This window comes from Callithrix jacchus, chromosome 11 (genome assembly GCF_049354715.1).
Source record: "Callithrix jacchus isolate 240 chromosome 11, calJac240_pri, whole genome shotgun sequence".
NCBI classification, from domain to species: Eukaryota; Metazoa; Chordata; class Mammalia; order Primates; family Cebidae; genus Callithrix; species Callithrix jacchus.
Window position 1 is genome coordinate 56934934 of NC_133512.1, and position 18512 is coordinate 56953445.

Below are 18512 nucleotides of genomic sequence, written 5' to 3' on the forward strand. Positions count from 1 at the left end.
AGTAATTATGCGGCCTCTCAAAGCAAATAGACTTCCTTAAGAGTTAGAACAACTTTTAAGAGGAAACAATGAGCCCTGCAGCCTGCCATATCCTGTGTTCAGAATACTTTTCATTTCTACTTATCTGTAAAGGTTGAAGGAATGTCTACAAATATTTGCTTGGTTTCTATGGTGAAGGCAGAGAGAGATCAAATGTGTGATTGTTTAGTGTCAAAATCAAAACTACACTATACTGTACTTCTACAAAGGGAATGAGTTTGTTACTCGAAACATAATAGACATTTAGCAAGTGGTAACTATTTTAAGTTTCACAAGTTCAGGAGGAAATTTAAACAGTGAAGCCTGAAGGAAAACATGGGCCCTTCAGGCATTTTAAAACTTCATTTTACAAAAATAAAATGGTCCTTGCACTTTATTAAAAAGTCATCTGTTGACTAAGGATCATGTTGGTGGACTCTTAGAATGCCTGGTGTGGACATGGAGACACAACTATGGCCTATAAAATTTATACTATAATAGAAACACTCTGTCCTGCCCTATGTTAGCCCTCCTCAGCCTGTAACTCTCCATCCTGCTGTCTTCTGGTCACCCATACATTTGTTGGAACATATGTTCATTTTACGCTTGCTTTATACAGCACTCTGCAAGGGACTGGAATTAAAAGTCCACTCAGAAAAACTCTCTACCCTCATAGGGCTGGCTTTGGGTCTAGTAGACTGTAAGGATACAGTGATTGTGATGCAGTGTGATAAATGCTGCAATTATTTATGCTTGGGGAGGACTAGGCAGAGCAAGCTTCACAGGAATTGAGAATGGAGTTGTGAAGAGGGCATTCCAAAGAAGGGCCTATGGGAAGACCACATGAGGCATGACATAGCACATGTGTTTGAAGAACCTCAAAGTCTCTGACAAGTTACAGAAAGCTTTCATCTGAAAGGGGAGCAGACAGTGAAGCCAGAGAATGGGTAGGAACCAGATTATGAGAGCACTGGAGGTAAACTAGAGCTGAGCTTGACCCTGAAATCTCCGAAGAATAGATGAAAGATTTTAGGCAGGAGAGCGGTGAGCACAGCTTCAGATGCAGAAGAGAAGACAGAGTGGCAGGGGGCATATTGGCAGGAAAAGACCCCAGAGGAAGCTGTTTGCACCATGCAGGAGAGGACAGGTTCTTGATGGAATTGTCAGGATCCACTGGTGGCTTTGCTGAAAGTCAAGATGAGTAGGGAAACTGGGTAGGTGGTGATTTTGCTTGCAGAGAGAGGAAATACAGGAAAAGCAAGTTCCAAAGGAAAGACAATGCATGCATTTTGAATTTGAGATACTGTAGCAGTACTAAGTGGTGATATCCAGGAGACAGTCGGATTTGTGGGTTAGAGACTTTGCCTAGTTGAGTACTGCATGGATTGGGGGTGGGGGGATAGGCACATGGAATGTGCCCCAAGGATTATGCTTCATATAAGAAAAGTGACTGCCTGAGGATGTCGCCTTAGATAAAGCAATAATTTAAAAGAGACAAAGGCAGGAGGAACACTAGGACAGGACCATAGCATTCAACACTTAATTTGCTACACAGACACCACCCTTCCCCTCAACCCAGTTGTCCTTCAGCCATCTCATTTGACTCATTGCTTTCCTAATTTGCGACCACACTGTCCAGGACTAACATGGTACCTCATAGAGTAGACATCCACATGAATTAAATGGAAGCTTACTTTGACCTAAAGGCTTGTTGCCTGGGCCTTTTTTATGTTGATCTGCTTAGACATAGATAAAATGGGGGAGAGGTATACAACTCAGTAAGAGATAGTAAGTGCCGCTCCTATCACAAAAGGTCAGAAGCCTGGATCCCTGAATTCCACCTTTGCTGGTCATTCAGTGAGTCATTATCATCCCTCCCCTGACACAAGTACACAGCCCTGCTGTCTACTGAATGACTCTTCCCCCAAGATGAGTCTCTTTGGAGGGAACACCCATTCAGCTCATTTTCCCTGTGCCTTTCATTGCCCCGTACAAGTCTTCTTATGCATTCTCCAAATCTAATCAGGTTCAGCTCCTCCCTCCACAGGAACATTTCCTTTGTTAAAGATACATGATTACTCAAAGATATTAAGGGATTATTGGACAGTATTTTCCTCATAGTCTCCAGTCTAGGGCATTGCCTCTATCCATCTTCAGCACCGCCACTGGGGATTTCCTGTGGTTCATTCATGTATCCAGCTATCAGGTAATTACTGAGAACCTTCCAATCATGACACTATAAATGCATTTCGGCCAAGAAATCGAAAAACTATAATGCAAGATAGAAAGGGTCAAGTACTATAGAAGTGCAGTGGAAGCTCAGAGGAGAGCCATTACTTCCAGCTGGGAAATCAGGAAAGCCTTTGTGGAGGAGGCAATATGTGAGTCAGGCTTGAAAGATGGGTAGGATTTGGACCTGCAGAGACTGAAAGAAAGAGAATCCCACAGAGAGAATCAGAGAACCATACCAGTAATGGCAGGTGATGAGAAATCCACGCATCTAAAGGCAACCAGTGGCCCCATGTGAGCCAAAGCAGCTCTAGGTCTGAGGAAATACAGTGCTCCTGCTGGTAATGGATGCATCAGAGCACTGTTGAGGACGAAGTTATTGGCACAGTGCTCCATGCTCTGAGACTCTCATCTTTGTATTGACCTCAGACATTTTTTTGTCATATGTTGAAACATCTCCTTCTAGCCCTTAGATTACAAATGGGTGAATTTGAGATGACTCCATTATTATATTGGTATTTAATTCTTAATAGTTTCCATAACCAGTTAAGATGTTATAATGAGAAGATTGTGCTTAGAATTAAAATTCCAATTAATTATCATATTCTTAATTTAAATATATAATTTTAAAGAACTAAATTTTGGCCGGGCGCAATGGCTCACGCCTGTAATCCCAGCACTCTGGGAGGCTGAGGTGGGTGGATCACTTGTGGTCAGGCATTGTTGCCCATGAGCCTGGGCAACATGGTGAAACTCTGTCTCTACTAAAAATACAAAAAATTAGTTGGGCGTGTAATCCCACCTTCTGGGGATGCTGAGGCAGGAGAATCACTTGAACCAGGAGATGGAGTTTGCAGTGAGCCAAGATGGCACCACTGTACTCCAGCCCAGGCTACAGATCAAGGCTCAGTTCTCCCTCCCCAAAAGAAGTAAATTTTGCAACTCTGTGAAAAGTCAGTAGAATTATCACTAATTTTGATTTTCACTTCCTAAAACCATATCATACTAGTTTTCTATAGGGAGAAAAACATGTATTTGAGAGTTTTCTATTGCTCTGATGCAAATAAACAGATTAGAGCACTGTTTAGAAAACCTTCACTTTGACAAAATAAAGATACCAAAGGTATCAAGGATTACATTTATATTCCTTATAAACCATTATCTATGTTTGCATTTGACACATGTTGTTGAAGTGGGCCCGAGAAAGAGAATATCACTATATTGGAACACTTTGCAAGTAATTACTAAACAAAAGGACAGCGAGGGTATTTAAAGATAACTTTCTTGGGCCTGTAAAGTATGTTTTTTAAACCTTCATCGCCATTCCCATATCATTTAGGGATTCTGAAAATGTTAACAGAGGACACCTTACAGCTTACCCAGTCCAAACATCTTCTTTAACAGATGAGAAAACTGAGGCTTGGAAAAGTTGCCACCCATGCTAGTTTCTCCATCTGCAAACTGGATGTATTAGCTGGGGTCCCAAGAGGAAATAGATGGCATACTCTCAGGCCTGAGAAGAAGAGAGGGAGCAGTTACTGGAATCCAGGGGGAAGAAATCAAGTAGAGTAGACTGCTTGACTTTGTGATGGCAACTCAGTCAGCTTTAGACAGCTTTGCTGGGAGGAAAATCAAGGAGTTAAGGATCCTGACCTCACGTTTCTCCTTTTCTCTGAATTCCTGCTGAGGCTTCCCATTGGCCAAAGCCACTAAGAAACTGAAGGCATGTGGCAGATATACTTCTGCTTCCGGAGCAACAAAAAGAAGACATCCAGCACAATGTTCATGCCGTGCTTTTCTGCCATTGTGGTCATATAATGAGGATTAATCAGATAACATCTAGTTTTTTTAAGACCTTGGTGAAAGGGTATGTGATAAAAGATTGTTAAAAATAATATCGAGTGAGAGCAGTTTACTCTGAAATGTATTTTAAGTCAGAGTTGGCCTTGGCTGTACTTTATCTTATACTATTATTGAACTGGTTGAAAAAAATGTGAATAGAGATCAAAGCAGTTTAAACAGATACATCCACTTGTGTAAATATCCTTGAACTCCCCCCTGCCTTCCGCTCCCCCTCCAAATCCATTCCACATGTTGCCAAATCCATTCTGCACCTCTAGAGGCCGCTAATACATGTAATGATTGTAATTAAACATCATATTTGCTTTGGTTCCAGCTGGCTCCAATCACCAAACTCTGTAATTCCTATTGTTGTCTTTGCTTACTAGACAACTGCATTGTTACCATTAGTAGCTACTTTTGTTATGGATTTCTAAATGTTGATCTTTATATGTTGCACTTATTGTTTTCCTCAACATGTCTTAAAATTTAAATTTAGCATTATATTTTGTTTTTAAGGACAGAGTTATTAAACATTTTGGTAGAATGGATTATATTGAGAACTTTCATGCGCTAAAACCTTGAAACAATTTTATTGATATTATTCATTCTTTATAAAGCTTTCAAATAAAAATAAATTTCTGCTCATGCATGACTTAAACTGGTTTTAAGTTAGGCAATCTTCCATCAGAAGTTTTTAGAGGCACAGAAGAATAGTAATCTCTAAGCAAAGAAAATTTATATTTTACTGTCAGGAAAATTTGTTACAATATGTTCTCAAAAATTTGGATCCAGATTTAGTTGCAGTAGATATTTTAAATCCTACAAAATTACAGAAGTTGTCATAATTCGAGATAATTAAAATTACAGTGACTTAATGTAGGGATTAAAAAACTCTGGTTCAGAGATTATAGAACAGCCAAGGAAATTAAGAAATTAAAACTGGGGATGCTGTCTTGATATATAGAATAATATTACATAAATAAGGAACAACTATTAGAAAATGGTATTCTTTTATATCTATTCCAAAATATAGTAGTTTATTTGTTTTTCGTTTTCGTGAGATGGAGTCTCACTTGTCGCCCAGACTAGAGTGGAGTGGCATGATCTCGGCTCCTGCAACCTCTACCTCCCATGTTCAAGCAATTTTCCTGCTTCAGCCTCCCTAGTAGCTGGAATTACAGGCATGCATCACCACCCCCAGCTAATTTTTTGTACTTTTAGTAGAGATGGGGTTTCACCATGTTGCCCAAGCTGGTCTCAAACTCCTAACCTCAAGTGATCCTCCCACGTCGGCCTCCCAAAGTGCTGGGTTTACAAGCATGAGCCACCGCGGCCAGCCCAGTAGTTTGTTATTTTTAAATGTAGGCCCAGGTCATTGTTGGGTTTATTTTATTAGAGAATTAACTGGAAATGTAAGTCTTGCACAATTCATACTTTCTTTAGAAATTGAATTCCTCAAAGATTGAACCAAAAATGATGTCTCTTTATACAAATGTCGATAGTTCAAAATAGAGGATAATTAGTCTAATTTCCTCTCACTTGTTTACAATGATTTACTCAGAGACTAACGCAAAATATTACGGATAAAAACAAGATATTTAAATTTTAGCTTTCATTGAAGTTATTAAATGTGAAGTGATGAGTAGATGATATATAGAGTACTGGAAAATAATAGAAACCTTTTCTTAAACAATTTTTCGGGAAATCACTTAACCCCAAAGGACAGCTGAGCTTTTGAGATTTGTAAGCTATTATAAATTTTTACATTAAGATATTTCAAAGTAAATTTAAAATTGTTTCCTGTTGGTTTTTTACTTACAACCTGTATCTTTGCCCCTTATTTTGTGAATGTTTGGAGGGGCTGAGTTGAAGGTGCTATGTTGCAAATTGAAGAAGGGACACAGGGTTGAAATCAGACAGTCTTGGTAAGAATCCCAGCTCTTTCAAATCTCAGCTAATGAACGCTGGCCGATTACTCAGCCTCTCTGAAATTCAGTTTTCTCAGCTGTAACATGTGCTTACTGACAGCAGCTGACTAACTCGGTGCCCCTGAAATAACCACGCAGCATCTCTTTTCCTTTCCACTTTCCACCCTCCTTGTTTTTGTGGCAATTGTCCATTTAAAGTTTGATGTCTTTGTGTCCTTACAGACATTTTTCTATGCATCTATGATTATTGTAGTTACACCCAGACATAATCTTTTAACATAAACTGAAATGTATTTTACACAGTTCCAAAACTTATTTATTAACTTAGTTACTGTATCATAGATGTCTTTTCTGTGCAAACAGGAATAAGCAAGATGGGAACTATCTTATTCTTTTTGATGACTGAATGATATTCCCCTTTTGGTAATTATTGTGGAGTAAACATCCTTGTGAATATCTGTTTGTATACTAGTATGAATCTTTCTATAAGATAAATTTCCATAAGTGGAACTCTGGGTTAGGGACATGTGTGCTATTAATTTTATACATATTGTCATTTTATCTTCTAAAAAGGTTGTGCCAATTTGCAGGAATTTGGGGTTTGTTTGTGTTTGTGTTTTTATTTCTTGTTTGTTTACTTACTTGAAACAAGAGTCTCACTATGTTGCCCTGGCTAGAGTACAGTGGCATGATCATGGCTTACTGCAGTCTTGACCTCTCGGGCTCAAGCGAACCTCCCATGTCAACCTATTAAGTAGCTGAGACTTCAGGCATGTCCACCACACTTGGCTAATTTTTTAATTTTTTTGTAGAGGCAAGGTTTTACTATGTTGCCCAGGCTGGTCTCCAACCCCTCAACTCAAGCAATTTTCCTGCCCTGGTCTCTCAGGATGCTGGGATTACAGGCATGAGCCACCAAGAGGAGCCCAAATTGCAATTTAAAACACTTTTTCAATATGATGGCCAACCCTGAACAGTGTCATTCTGTTCATTCCCACAAATCATGCACAAAATGGGTTTCTGTTTCTTTCCTTCCTTCCTTTTCTTTCCTCTTTTCTTTAATGAGATTATCTCTGGTGGTTTTTTCTTTGTGACTTTTTATATCTTTCACCTATTTTTCTGTTGCATGATTTTAATTCTTACAGATTTATACAAGTGCTTTATGAAATATGGATGTTTATTCTTTGACTTTATGTGTGTTTTCTCCCAGCCTTTATTTCTAGTGTTTTTTGCTGAGGAGAATTTCAATTTTAAATAGCTGGATCTGTGACTCTTCATCTAAGGTTTCTAGATTTCCATCATGCTGAAAAAGTCCTCCACATCCCAAGGTCCTCTGCTGTTTTCCTATAGTACCTTTTTCTAGTTCTGCTCCATACCTTTAGATGTTCCATGACATTTTTAAAAATTTTATCCATAAGAAATTTTATCTACATAAAGCAGAAATCAAACTTACTGTCTTCCAAATTAATGGCCACTTGCCTTGCTTTCAATTAAAAAAAATTTTTTTTAGAGACAGGGTCTCCCTATGTTGCCCAAGTTGAACTCAAACTCCTGGTCTCAAGTGATCTCATCGTAGCCTCCTGAGTAGATGGATCTAAAGGCATTGCCACCCCACCTGGCTTTCTTTCAGTTATCGAAGTACCTTTTTATTTTGTACTAAGCTGAAAGTTGGCCACCTATAAGAATGTTAAACCCCATAAATATGTCAGTCTCTTTCTGGACATTATTTTGTTTTCTTGATCTGTTAGTACTTACTATTTTATTTACTACTTAACATGCCTTAGAATATGTTTTGGTATTAAGAGAAAATGCCCCTTATTCCTATTTCTCAAACTATTTATGGCTCTTCTTAAGCATTATTCTAACAAAGCCTCTTTATTGTCAAAGTTAAATTTCTCCCCAAAATCATGGGACTGTCCTGAATTTTTATGTCAATACAGGATGACTGTTACCGTTATAATATGGCCTTTTCCCACCTTAGCCATGTCTGTATCACCATTTATTTATTTTATTTTATGTTCTTCAACAACAGTATATCATTTTCTTAGTAGGGATTTTGTAAATTTCTTTTAATTCCTCAGTGTTTTACATTTTTTTGTTACTAGTATGAACGGGCTTCCTTTTCCGTTTTATTTTGTGACTGAATTACTATGAATTGCGTGCTTATTTTACGTTGTGTGTCTACCATCATCTAAATTTTTATGATTTAAATAATATTTTTGTTACTATAAATTTTATTTGCCAAAAACATAAGGCCAATGAGCACAAGGCAGAAACTCTTAGAAGGACAGAGAGATACTGGGAGAAGGAAAACAGAAACTCAGTTCTCTTTTAGAGTTTGACAAAGTATAGACAAATGTAAGTAAGGATTTATATAAGACAAACTCTTACCAGTAAAGAACTTTAAAGAGAGCACTTCCATTACACTCTCAGAACAAAAACCAAGTATATACATTATTGTAAAGAAAACAACAATAAATCCTACCAAGTAGAAACTGTACAGATTACAGTCTCTGGTTGTAATTCAGTAGAAATAGAAATTCAACCATTAAAAGGTAGCCATAAATAACCTATATGGACATTTTAAAACACTTTTCTAAACAATTTATTCCTCACAGTAGTGTACTCTTGGATTAAAGAGAAAATTAAAGATAAATTACATAGTATTTAAAGATGAGCAAAAATGAGAAAAGTTCATCTACAAATATGTAGTTAGCATTTTATCATTAATTAAATTGAAACGAGCTAAATTTTAACTTAAAAAAAGAAAAACAAATTAGGAGAAAATTTAAAAACATAAAAATAGAAATCAACAAATTATACAATAAAATAAAACAAGAATCCTCCTAAAACGGAAATAAAATTGTGTCCATTTTTTTAAATAAATAATATGGCTAAACTTCTGACAAACCTAACAGATATAAAGAGAAAACAAAAATTTACAACATTAAGGAAAAGAAAATCAGTATAACCAAGAAAACAGATGAAATTAAAATCATTATAAGAAATACTATGTTCGAGTTTAAGTCATTTCATGTTTAAATCTAGATTAAGGATGTTCATGGGAAAATCTTTTATCATTACCAAAATTTGTTCAAAAAGAGTTTGAAAGCTGAGCAGACTAATTACCAAGAAGAAATTCAAAAGACTGTTAAGACACACTGCTACCAAAGATCCAGACAGTTCTATGAGCAAGATTGTTTAACCTTCAAGGAACTGATTATTATTCTGTTATTTGTACTATTCCAGAATATAGTAAAGATTGGAAGCTTGAATATCTCTGATATCAAAACATGAAAAATTAACACAGAAAACTACAGATCAGTCTCATTTATGAATATGTTAATATCCTAAATAGATATTAGCAAATAGAATTTCAGAGTGTCTTAAAAGAATGATGCACAAAAATCAGAAATTATTGATTCCAAGAAAGCAAGGATGCTACAATATTGGGAAATCTGTTAATGTAATTAATATATCATTAATAAAATAAAGGTGAATGATCATATGGTCATTATTAATAGATGTTTTAGAAAGCATTTGATGTAAATTCATTCTACATTTTGAGTGGTAACTAAATTTTAAAAGGAATAGAAGGGAATTTCCCTAACAATCAATTGTTATTATTTTGACTGTCTAAACATTTATTTGATGATCATAATAGGTATAGCTGACTAAAGTATTGAAAATGAAGACAGTCAGCCCTACTAAAGTTTTTTTAGGATGGATAATCAATCAGAAACCACAGTTTCTTGCTGGGCACAGTGGCTCACACCTGTAATCCCAGCATTTGGGGAGGCCGAGGTGGGCGGATCACTTGAGGTCAGGAGTTCCTGACCAGCCTGGCCAACATGGTGAAACCCTGTCTCTACAAAAAATACAAAAATATTAGCCCAGTGTGGTGGCATGTGCCTGTAGTCTCAGCTACCTGGGAGGCTGAGACATGAGAATCGCTTAAGCCCAGGAGTCGGAGGTTGCAGTGAGCCAAATGGCACCATTGCACTCCAGTCTGGGCAACAGAGCAAGACCAATCTCAAAAGAAAAAATAAAGAAATAAATCACAGTTTCCTTAAAACAGCTTAAAATAAGCCTGTATTCAGATTAAACTTTTCTTCTTATGATGCTAGACTTTATTTTGAATTGTTTGAATTGAGATGGAAAGATAAGTGTGTGCCCTCATGATATCTGTGTATTTCTGTGAACCACTCAAGTGGAACCTTATGAACAGTTTGCACCTGCAGTTTTGTTTACACTATGTCAAGGAAGCAAAGAAGTATTTTTCCAGCTAGAAATATTAATAAAGCAGAAACAAGTCATGTAACTAAAAAACTAGAGCCCAGTATTGGATACTTTCTTAGCAAAAACAGTACCCACTCTTTTGGGAATGACTGGTCATTTAATTTTGCCCAATTATCTTTCTAGAAATGATTGCCTTAAAAGAATTAGATAGGTGTTAAACCCTTATTGTTGTATTTACAGTACTGTGATAGGCATTTACAGATATAAACGTAGATTAAGGCAGGGCCATGTCCTCAGGAACAAACTATATTATGAACTATATTACAAGGTATGATTTTCAGATAGCAGCAAGTTCAGGGTGGTGCTGGCATCTAGGCTAGACCTTGTAGGACAGGTGAAATTTACACATGTGGAGAGGAGACAGAAGAGTTTCCCAGACTAGGAAAATGATATAAACAAAAGCATGGAGATAAGAGCAATAGGATATATTTGCATAATCTAATGGTATTCAAACCTAGCCAAGGGTGAGGGTTACTTGAAGAACTTAAAAAAAAAAAAGAAGAAGAAGAAGAAAGAGCTGGGTGCAGTGCCTCATGCCTGTAATCCTAACACTTTGGGAAGCCAAGGTATGAGGATTGCCCGAGCTCAGGAGTTTGAGACCAGCCTGGGCAACATGGCGAAACCTCATCTCTACTAAAATACAAAAGAAATTAGCTGGGTGTGGTGGTGTGCACCTGTAGTCCCAGCTACTCAGAAGGCTGAGGAAAGAGTATTGCTTGAACCCAGGAGTCAGAGGTTGCGGTGAGCCGAGATCGCGCCACTGCAGTCCACCCTGGGCGACAGAGGGAGATTCCGTCTCTAAAAAAAAAAAAAAGAAGAAGAAGAAAGATGGAAGAAACAAAAGAGGAAAACTCCAACCCAAAAAGCTCAATCCACAGAGAATCTAATTCGGTGGCACAAGGTAAGACCTATACACCTACGTTTTCTAAAAACCCCATAAGGATTCTGATGAACAGGCAGGCTTAAGAACCAATGGTGCAGTATAGATGTGACTGGTAATAAAGGCTATGGAAGTTCTACGGGAGGTGATACATTGATGGAAAGTACTGTGGGAGGTGATGCATTGATAGAAAGATATGTTGGGGGCAAATGATAACTCAAGTAACATTGTTTTGGTATTATCGGTTTTATGTTTTGTTTTTTATTTCTGTTACATCACAACCATCCCTCCATTAGATATCAACCAGTATTTCTTAAACAAAACTTGACCCATGTATGAATTCAAAGCAAAATAAGTTAGATGAGATAAAAAGGGGGAACCTGTCAAGAATCTTATTTTAATTTGATGTTGCCGTGTAATCACCTCAAAACTTCAAACAGTTATTTTATTATCACTCATAATATTGTCAGCTGACTGGACTCAGCTGGCAGTTCTGCTCTGTGTGACATTGGCTGGACCTGCAGTTATTTGGGAGTTCAGTTGGCTTGAATGTCCAGGATGGCTTATTTGCAGGCTTTCAGCTGAGAGCTTAACTAGGGCAGTCAACCAGGGTGTCATCTTCATGGGTTTCTCACAGCATGACAGCTGGGTTCCAAGAGGTAGCATCTCAAGAGAAAAGGCCTAGGCTCAGGCTTCTTATGACCTAACATTGGTAGTCTCAGACATTACTTCTACCATATTCTGTAGGTCAAGCAAGTCACTAAGGCCAACGCAGATTCAATGGGAGGCAAAGAAACTCCATCCCTTGATACAAGGAACAGTGTATGCAAATAAGGAGAGAAGGAAATTGATGGCAGCTGCCATTTTTGGAGACTTGCTACTGCAATCTTAGCATACCAAGTAATATAGCATCAAATATATATATATATAGCAGAATTTCAGAAAATTTAGATAGATATCCATTATAATACAACTAGATGAAACTAGAAGGATAAAAGGAATCTGAATATTGTAAAATTCTGATGTAATAGATTTATATTCTGAATTCCTTATCTGACAATAAAGAATACACCTTTTAGGTATCCATAGACTATCTGCTCCTTCCCCCACAAAAGGAATCACCTGAACCCCCACTATGTTCTCAAATCTGCAGCCTTAACATGATATGCTTTCTTCAGCCCTCAACCTGGCAGAAAAAATTACAGTTGTGATTATTTCATCTATTACTATATACTGCTCTGTATTAAATGAGGTTCTTGTCTTTTGGGAATCCCTTCCTCTGGCTGGCTTTTTCACACATGATATGAACAATTGGGTTACACTTCTCAAGTTCTTCCCCGTTTTTTAGTTGTTTTCTGAAAAGAGCAGCATGGAGAGGGGTTTTACTTTACTTCCCCAAACTGTCATGGTAAGAGCAGTTTTGACTTGTCCTGGGTGTTCTGTAGACTTCAGGGTCACCATCCAGCAGCACTGGCACCATCTTCATATGTGTGTGTGTGTGTGTGTGTGTGTGTGTGTGTGTAGTTTTTGGGGTACAAGTGGTTTTGGGTTACATGGATGAATTGTATAGTGATGAAGTCTGAGATTTTAGTGCTCTTGTCACCCAAGTAGTGTGTACATTTTACCCAATATATCGTTTTTCTTTTTCACCCCTTTCTCTAACCCCCTCCCTTTCTGAGTTTCCAAAATCCAAAGTCTATCATACCACTCTGTATGGCATCATCTTCTAATTTGCCAATAATGCTGACCTGGGGATTGAGCTTTAATTGTTGCCATCACCTGTTTTCCATGTATTATTTTTTAAAGGGCCTTAAGGAGTAAAAAAAAAAACAGTTTCTAAGTTTAAAAAAAATGTTTTGAGGCTTTGCTTTCTGAAACTCTTGTTCCTAGTTAGACATAGAGTTGGAGGTGGGAATCCAGTCTGTGGGGATGATGTAATTTCCTGGCCTCTCAATGATGAGTCCTATTTACTTATTGCTTCTATTGCAGTGTCCTTATGTGATTTATAGGAGTTCTGTCCGAACTAGATCTTGTCATTAAACCAGGTTTTGTGAGGAGTCTAAGCCAACAGCCGTCTTCGTCAGTAACACTCAGATCCACTTGCCATTGCAGGTCGTCACGCTGTGGTACAGAGCGCCCGAAGTCTTGCTCCAGTCCAGCTACGCCACCCCCGTGGATCTCTGGAGTGTTGGCTGCATATTTGCAGAAATGTTTCGTAGAAAGTAAGAAATACTTTTGTTTTGTTCACTCTGCTTTCCTTGAAAAGAGACTGTGGATCTTTGTGAGTTTAAATGGCAGCATGGCATTTCTGTCATTAGGGGTCATGACGGCCAGATCCATCTGCCCCAGGCTGACACTTGCAAGCCTGTCTTGAAACAGCCTTCTCGGTGCTTACAGTGTTGTTTTGTAGGACTGTAGCTTGCAGCTTTTGAAAACTCTGCCTGGGAAGCAACACCTCACTGTTCTTATAATTTACATTGTTTTATTGGTGATAATAGGACATGGTGAACATAACACATATTTTGGCATTTTTTTAGTGAAGAAATATCCTCAAAGTGGACTTTATTCATAGGAAGAGGACCAAGACTGTTAATTATATGAAAAATGTTAATGGAATTTTGATGTGAGAATAGTTGAAAAGAAACAATATTTAGACTGAAAAAGAATAGGCAAGGTGGATGTCAGTGCCACTCCAGAGCACTTAAAATACTGCCATGTACAGGAGAGATTAGACATTCAGGGACTATAGAGGACAGAAACAGGACCAAGGAAATAGAAATTACAAAAAGAAAGATTTTTGTTAAAAGGGGTAGAAATCTAATGATTAGACAGTTATCTGAAAAGTAGATTGTTATTTGTGAAAATATTGAGTTCTCATTGTGTGTCTAAGAAAAGGCTGGACCTTCACACATTGGAAATGTTTCATTAGCATTTATAGGGTTGGTGGGTAGGCTAGACGCCCTCCAAGTTCCCTCTGAGAGAGCATGTGATTCATTTGTTTGATTTTCAGGTCACAAGAAATTGCCAAATAACATAATAAAGATTTGCCAGGAAAATAATCCATACCTGGGTACTAAGATCAGCCTAAGCAAAATTAAACCTAATTATAATCTAATCTCCTTTTCTTTTCTATTTTTGTTTTGGTGGGAAAATGTGAGTTAGATGAGTTAAGAAACAATATATTCCCATTGGATATATTATGTTTAAAATGTAGCTCCATGGTAGCTCACAAGGAAAAGAAAGTGGTCAGCCGTTGTTTGCTTATTGTTTGGTTGGTTTTAACCAAAGTTTTGTGCATGTAATAAATTTTTGGAACTATTGCTAGTACTCAGTAAATTCATCTGTGGCTCATAGGATGCGAGAGCATGGCAAGGAGATCAGAGTACACAGATGTTTAATGCAGCCCTACCGTATGCCAAGTATAGTGTCAAACCTCTTCTTTTATGCTGCCTTTCTCAGTCCTACCAATAAGAGGAAACTGAGATGAAGTGGTGCATTTATTTGTCTAATATTAGACAGCTGAGAAGTAGCAGGGGTATGAGTCCAAAGGAAGTCTCACAAGTTCTAATCCAGCATTGGTTTTTTTTTTCCAAGGAGGGGAGGGAAAAAGGAATCTTGAATTTAGCTGCAGTGTTTGCCAAACAGCTAAATTAGTGATTTTGAAAGTTTGCTCCCTGGACCAGGAACCTCAGCATCACCAGGCACCCTGTTGGAAATACAAATTCTCAGGCCCCTCCCCAAACCTATCAGTTCAGAAGTCTTGGGCTGGGATCCAGCAACCTGTGTTTTAACACGTCTTCCGATCCTAATACAGCTTCCAGGATAAGAACCCCTGGGTTGAATGACAGTCACCAGGGTTGGGCAGTCTTTAAAAGTGCAGCTCCCAGGCCTCTCCCTTGAGATTCTGATTCATTACTGGGCTGGGGCCAGGAATTCTTGTTTTTAAAAGTACCTTCAGCAATTCTTTTTATCCAACAAGTGTGGAAGACATGGGTTAAAGGCTTATAGTAAGAACTGAGAATAATTTACTGTCAATAGAGCAGAGTAGGAGTTTGGACAGTCACTCTACTTCATCCCAGGAATAACTGTGCAGCCAAGAGTTGATTAGAGAAATACTTATTGGAATTATATTTATTTTTTTTTAATTTTTTATTGGATTTTAGGTTTTGGGGTACATGAGCAGAGCATGCAAGACAGTTGCGTAGGACCACACATGGCAGTGTGCTTTTCTTTCCTTCTCCCCTTCACCCACATTTGGCATTTCTCCCCAGGCTATCCCTCCCCACCTCCCCCTCCCACTGGCCCTCCCCTTTTCCCCCCATAGACCCCAGTGTTTAGTACTCCCCTTTCTGTGTCCGTGTGTTCTCATTTTTCATCACCCGCCTATGAGTGAGAATATGCGGTGTTTCATTTTCTGTTCTTGTGTCAGTTTGCTGAGGATGACGTTCTCCAGATTCATCCATGTCCCTACAAACGACACAAACTCATCATTTCTGATTGCTGCATAATATTCCATGGTGTATATGTGCCACATTTTTCCAATCCAGTCTATTATCAGTGGGCATTTTGGTTGATTCCAGGTCTTTGCTATTGTAAACAGTGCTGCAATGAACATTCGTGTACATGTGTCCTTATAGTAGAACGATTTATAGTCTTTTGGATATATACCCAGTAATGGGATTGCTGGGTCAAATGGAATTTCTATTTCTAAGGCCTTGAGGAATCGCCACACTGTCTTCCACAATGGTTGAACTAATTTACACTCCCACCAACAGTGTAAAAGTGTTCCTTTTTCTCCACATCCTCTCCAGCATCTGTTGTCTCCAGATTTTTTAATGATCGCCATTCTAACTGGCGTGAGATGGTATCTCAATGTGGTTTTGATTTGCATCTCTCTGATGACCAGTGACGATGAGCATTTTTTCATATGATTGTTGGCCTCATATATGTGTTCTTTTGTAAAGTGTCTGTTCATATCCTTTGCCCACTTTTGAATGGGCTTGTTTGTTTTTTTCCTGTAAATCCATTTGAGTTCTTTGTAAATTCTGGATATCAGCCCTTTGTCAGATGGGTAAACTGCAAAAATTTTTTCCCATTCTGTTGGTTGCTGATCCACTCTAGTGACTGTTTCTTTTGCCGTGCAGAAGCTGTGGAGTTTGATTAGGTCCCATTTGTCTCTTTTGGCTTTTGTTGCCAATGCTTTTGGTGTTTTGTTCATGAAGTCCTTGCCTACTCCTATGTCCTGGATAGTTTTGCCTAGATTTCCTTCTAGGGTTTTTATGGTGCCAGGTCTTATGTTTAAGTCTTTAATCCATCTGGAGTTAATTTTAGTGTAAGGTGTCAGGAAGGGGTCCAGTTACTGCTTTCTGCACATGGCTAGCCAGTTTTCCCAACACCATTTGTTAAACAGGGAATCCTTTCCCCCTTGCTTGGTTTTGTCAGGTTTATCAAAGATTGTATAGTTGTAGATATGTTGTGTTGCCTCCGGTGCCTCTGTTTTGTTCCATTGGTCTATATCTCTGTTTTGGTACCAGTACCATGCTGTTTTGATTACTGTAGCCTTGTAGTATAGTTTGAAATCCGGTAGTGTGATGCCCCCCGCTGTGTTCTTTTTGCTTAGAATTGACTTGGCTATGCGGGCTCTCTTTTGGTTCCATATGAAGTTCATGGTGGTTTTTTCCAGTTCTGTGAAGAAAGTCAATGGTAGCTTGATGGGGATAGCGTTGATTCTGTAAATTACTTTGGGCAGTATAGCCATTTTCACGATATTAATTCTTCCTAACCATGAACATGGAATGTTTCTCCATCTGTTTGTGTCCTCTCTGATTTCGTTGAGCAGTGGTTTGTAGTTCTCCTTGAAGAGGTCCCTTACGTTCCTTGTGAGTTGTATTCCAAGGTATTTTATTCTTTTTGTAGCAATTGCGAATGGCAGTTCGTTCTTGATTTGGCTTTCTTTAAGTCTGTTATTGGTGTAGACGAATGCTTGTGATTTTTGCACATTGATTTTACATCCTGAGACTTTGCTGAAGTTGCTTATCAGTTTCAGGAGTTTTTGGGCTGAGGTGATGGGGTCTTCTAGGTATACTATCATGTCATCTGCAAATAGAGACAATTTGGCTTCCACCTTTCCTATTTGAATACCCTTTATTTCTTTTTCTTGCCTGATTGCTCTGGCTGGAACTTCCAGAACTATATTGAATAGGAGTGGTGAAAGAGGGCATCCTTGTCTAGTGCCAGATTTCAAAGGGAATGCTTCCAGTTTTTGCCCATTCAGTATGATATTGGCTGTTGGTTTGTCATAAATAGCTTGTATTACTTTGAGATACGTTCCATCGATACCGAGTTTATTGAGGGTTTTTAGCATAAAGGGCTGTTGAATTTTGTCATAGGCCTTCTCTGTGTCAATTGAGATAATCATGTGGTTTTTGTTTTTGGTTCTGTTTATGTGGTGAATTACGTTGATAGACTTGTGTATGTTGAACCAGCCTTGCATCCCCGGGATGAATCCTACTTGATCATGGTGAATAAGTTTTTTGATTTTCTGTTGCATTCGGCTTGCCAATATTTTATTGAAGATTTTTGCATCTATGTTCATCATGGATATTGGCCTGAAGTTTTCTTTTCCTGTTGGGTCTCTGCCGGGTTTTGGTATCAGAATGATGTTGGTCTCGTAAAATGATTTGGGTAGTATTCCCTCTTTTTGGATTGTTTGAAATAGTTTTAGAAGGAATGGTACCAGCTCCTCTTTGTGTGTCTGGTAGAATTCGGCTGTGAACCCGTCTGGACCTGGGCTTTTTTTGTGTGGTAGGCTCTTAATTGCTGCCTCGACTTCTGACCTTGTTATTGGTCTATTCATAGTTTCAGCTTCCTCCTGGTTTAGGCTTGGGAGGATGCAGGAGTCCAGGAATTTGTCCATTTCTTCCAGGTTTACTAGTTTATATGCATAGAGTTGTTTGTAATATTCTCTGATGATGGTTTGAATTTCTGTGGAATCTGTGGTGATTTCCCCTTTATCATTTTTTATTGCATCTATTTGGTTTTTCTCTCTTTTCTTTTTAATCAATCTGGCTAGTGGTCTGTCTATTTTGTTGATCTTTTCAAAAAACCAGCTCTTGGATTTATTGATTTTTTGAAGGGTTTTTCGTGTCTCAGTCTCCTTCAGTTCAGCTCTGATCTTAGTTATTTCTTGTCTTCTGCTGGGTTTTGAGATTTTTTGATCTTGCTCCTCTAGCTCTTTCAATTTTGACGATAGGGTGTCAATTTTGGATCTCTCCATTTTCCTCATATGGGCACTTATTGCTATATTCTTTCCTCTA

At 38.2% G+C, this 18512-nt stretch overlaps 1 protein-coding gene across 5 annotated transcripts in view; it reads left to right on the plus strand.

Moving 5' to 3' along the window:
- Positions 1 to 18512, plus strand: part of CDK6 (cyclin dependent kinase 6) — a 235773-nt gene that overhangs the window by 148572 nt on the left and 68689 nt on the right. For all 5 annotated transcript variants that reach the window (XR_013523944.1, XM_009002454.5, XM_078342757.1 and 2 more), the window contains one exon: positions 13309 to 13418. Coding sequence is in view for 4 of the 5 variants with exons in the window: in XM_009002454.5 (XP_009000702.1) it covers positions 13309 to 13418 (110 nt within the window). In the remaining variant the exon portion in view is untranslated. The remainder of the gene's footprint in view (positions 1 to 13308; positions 13419 to 18512) is intronic.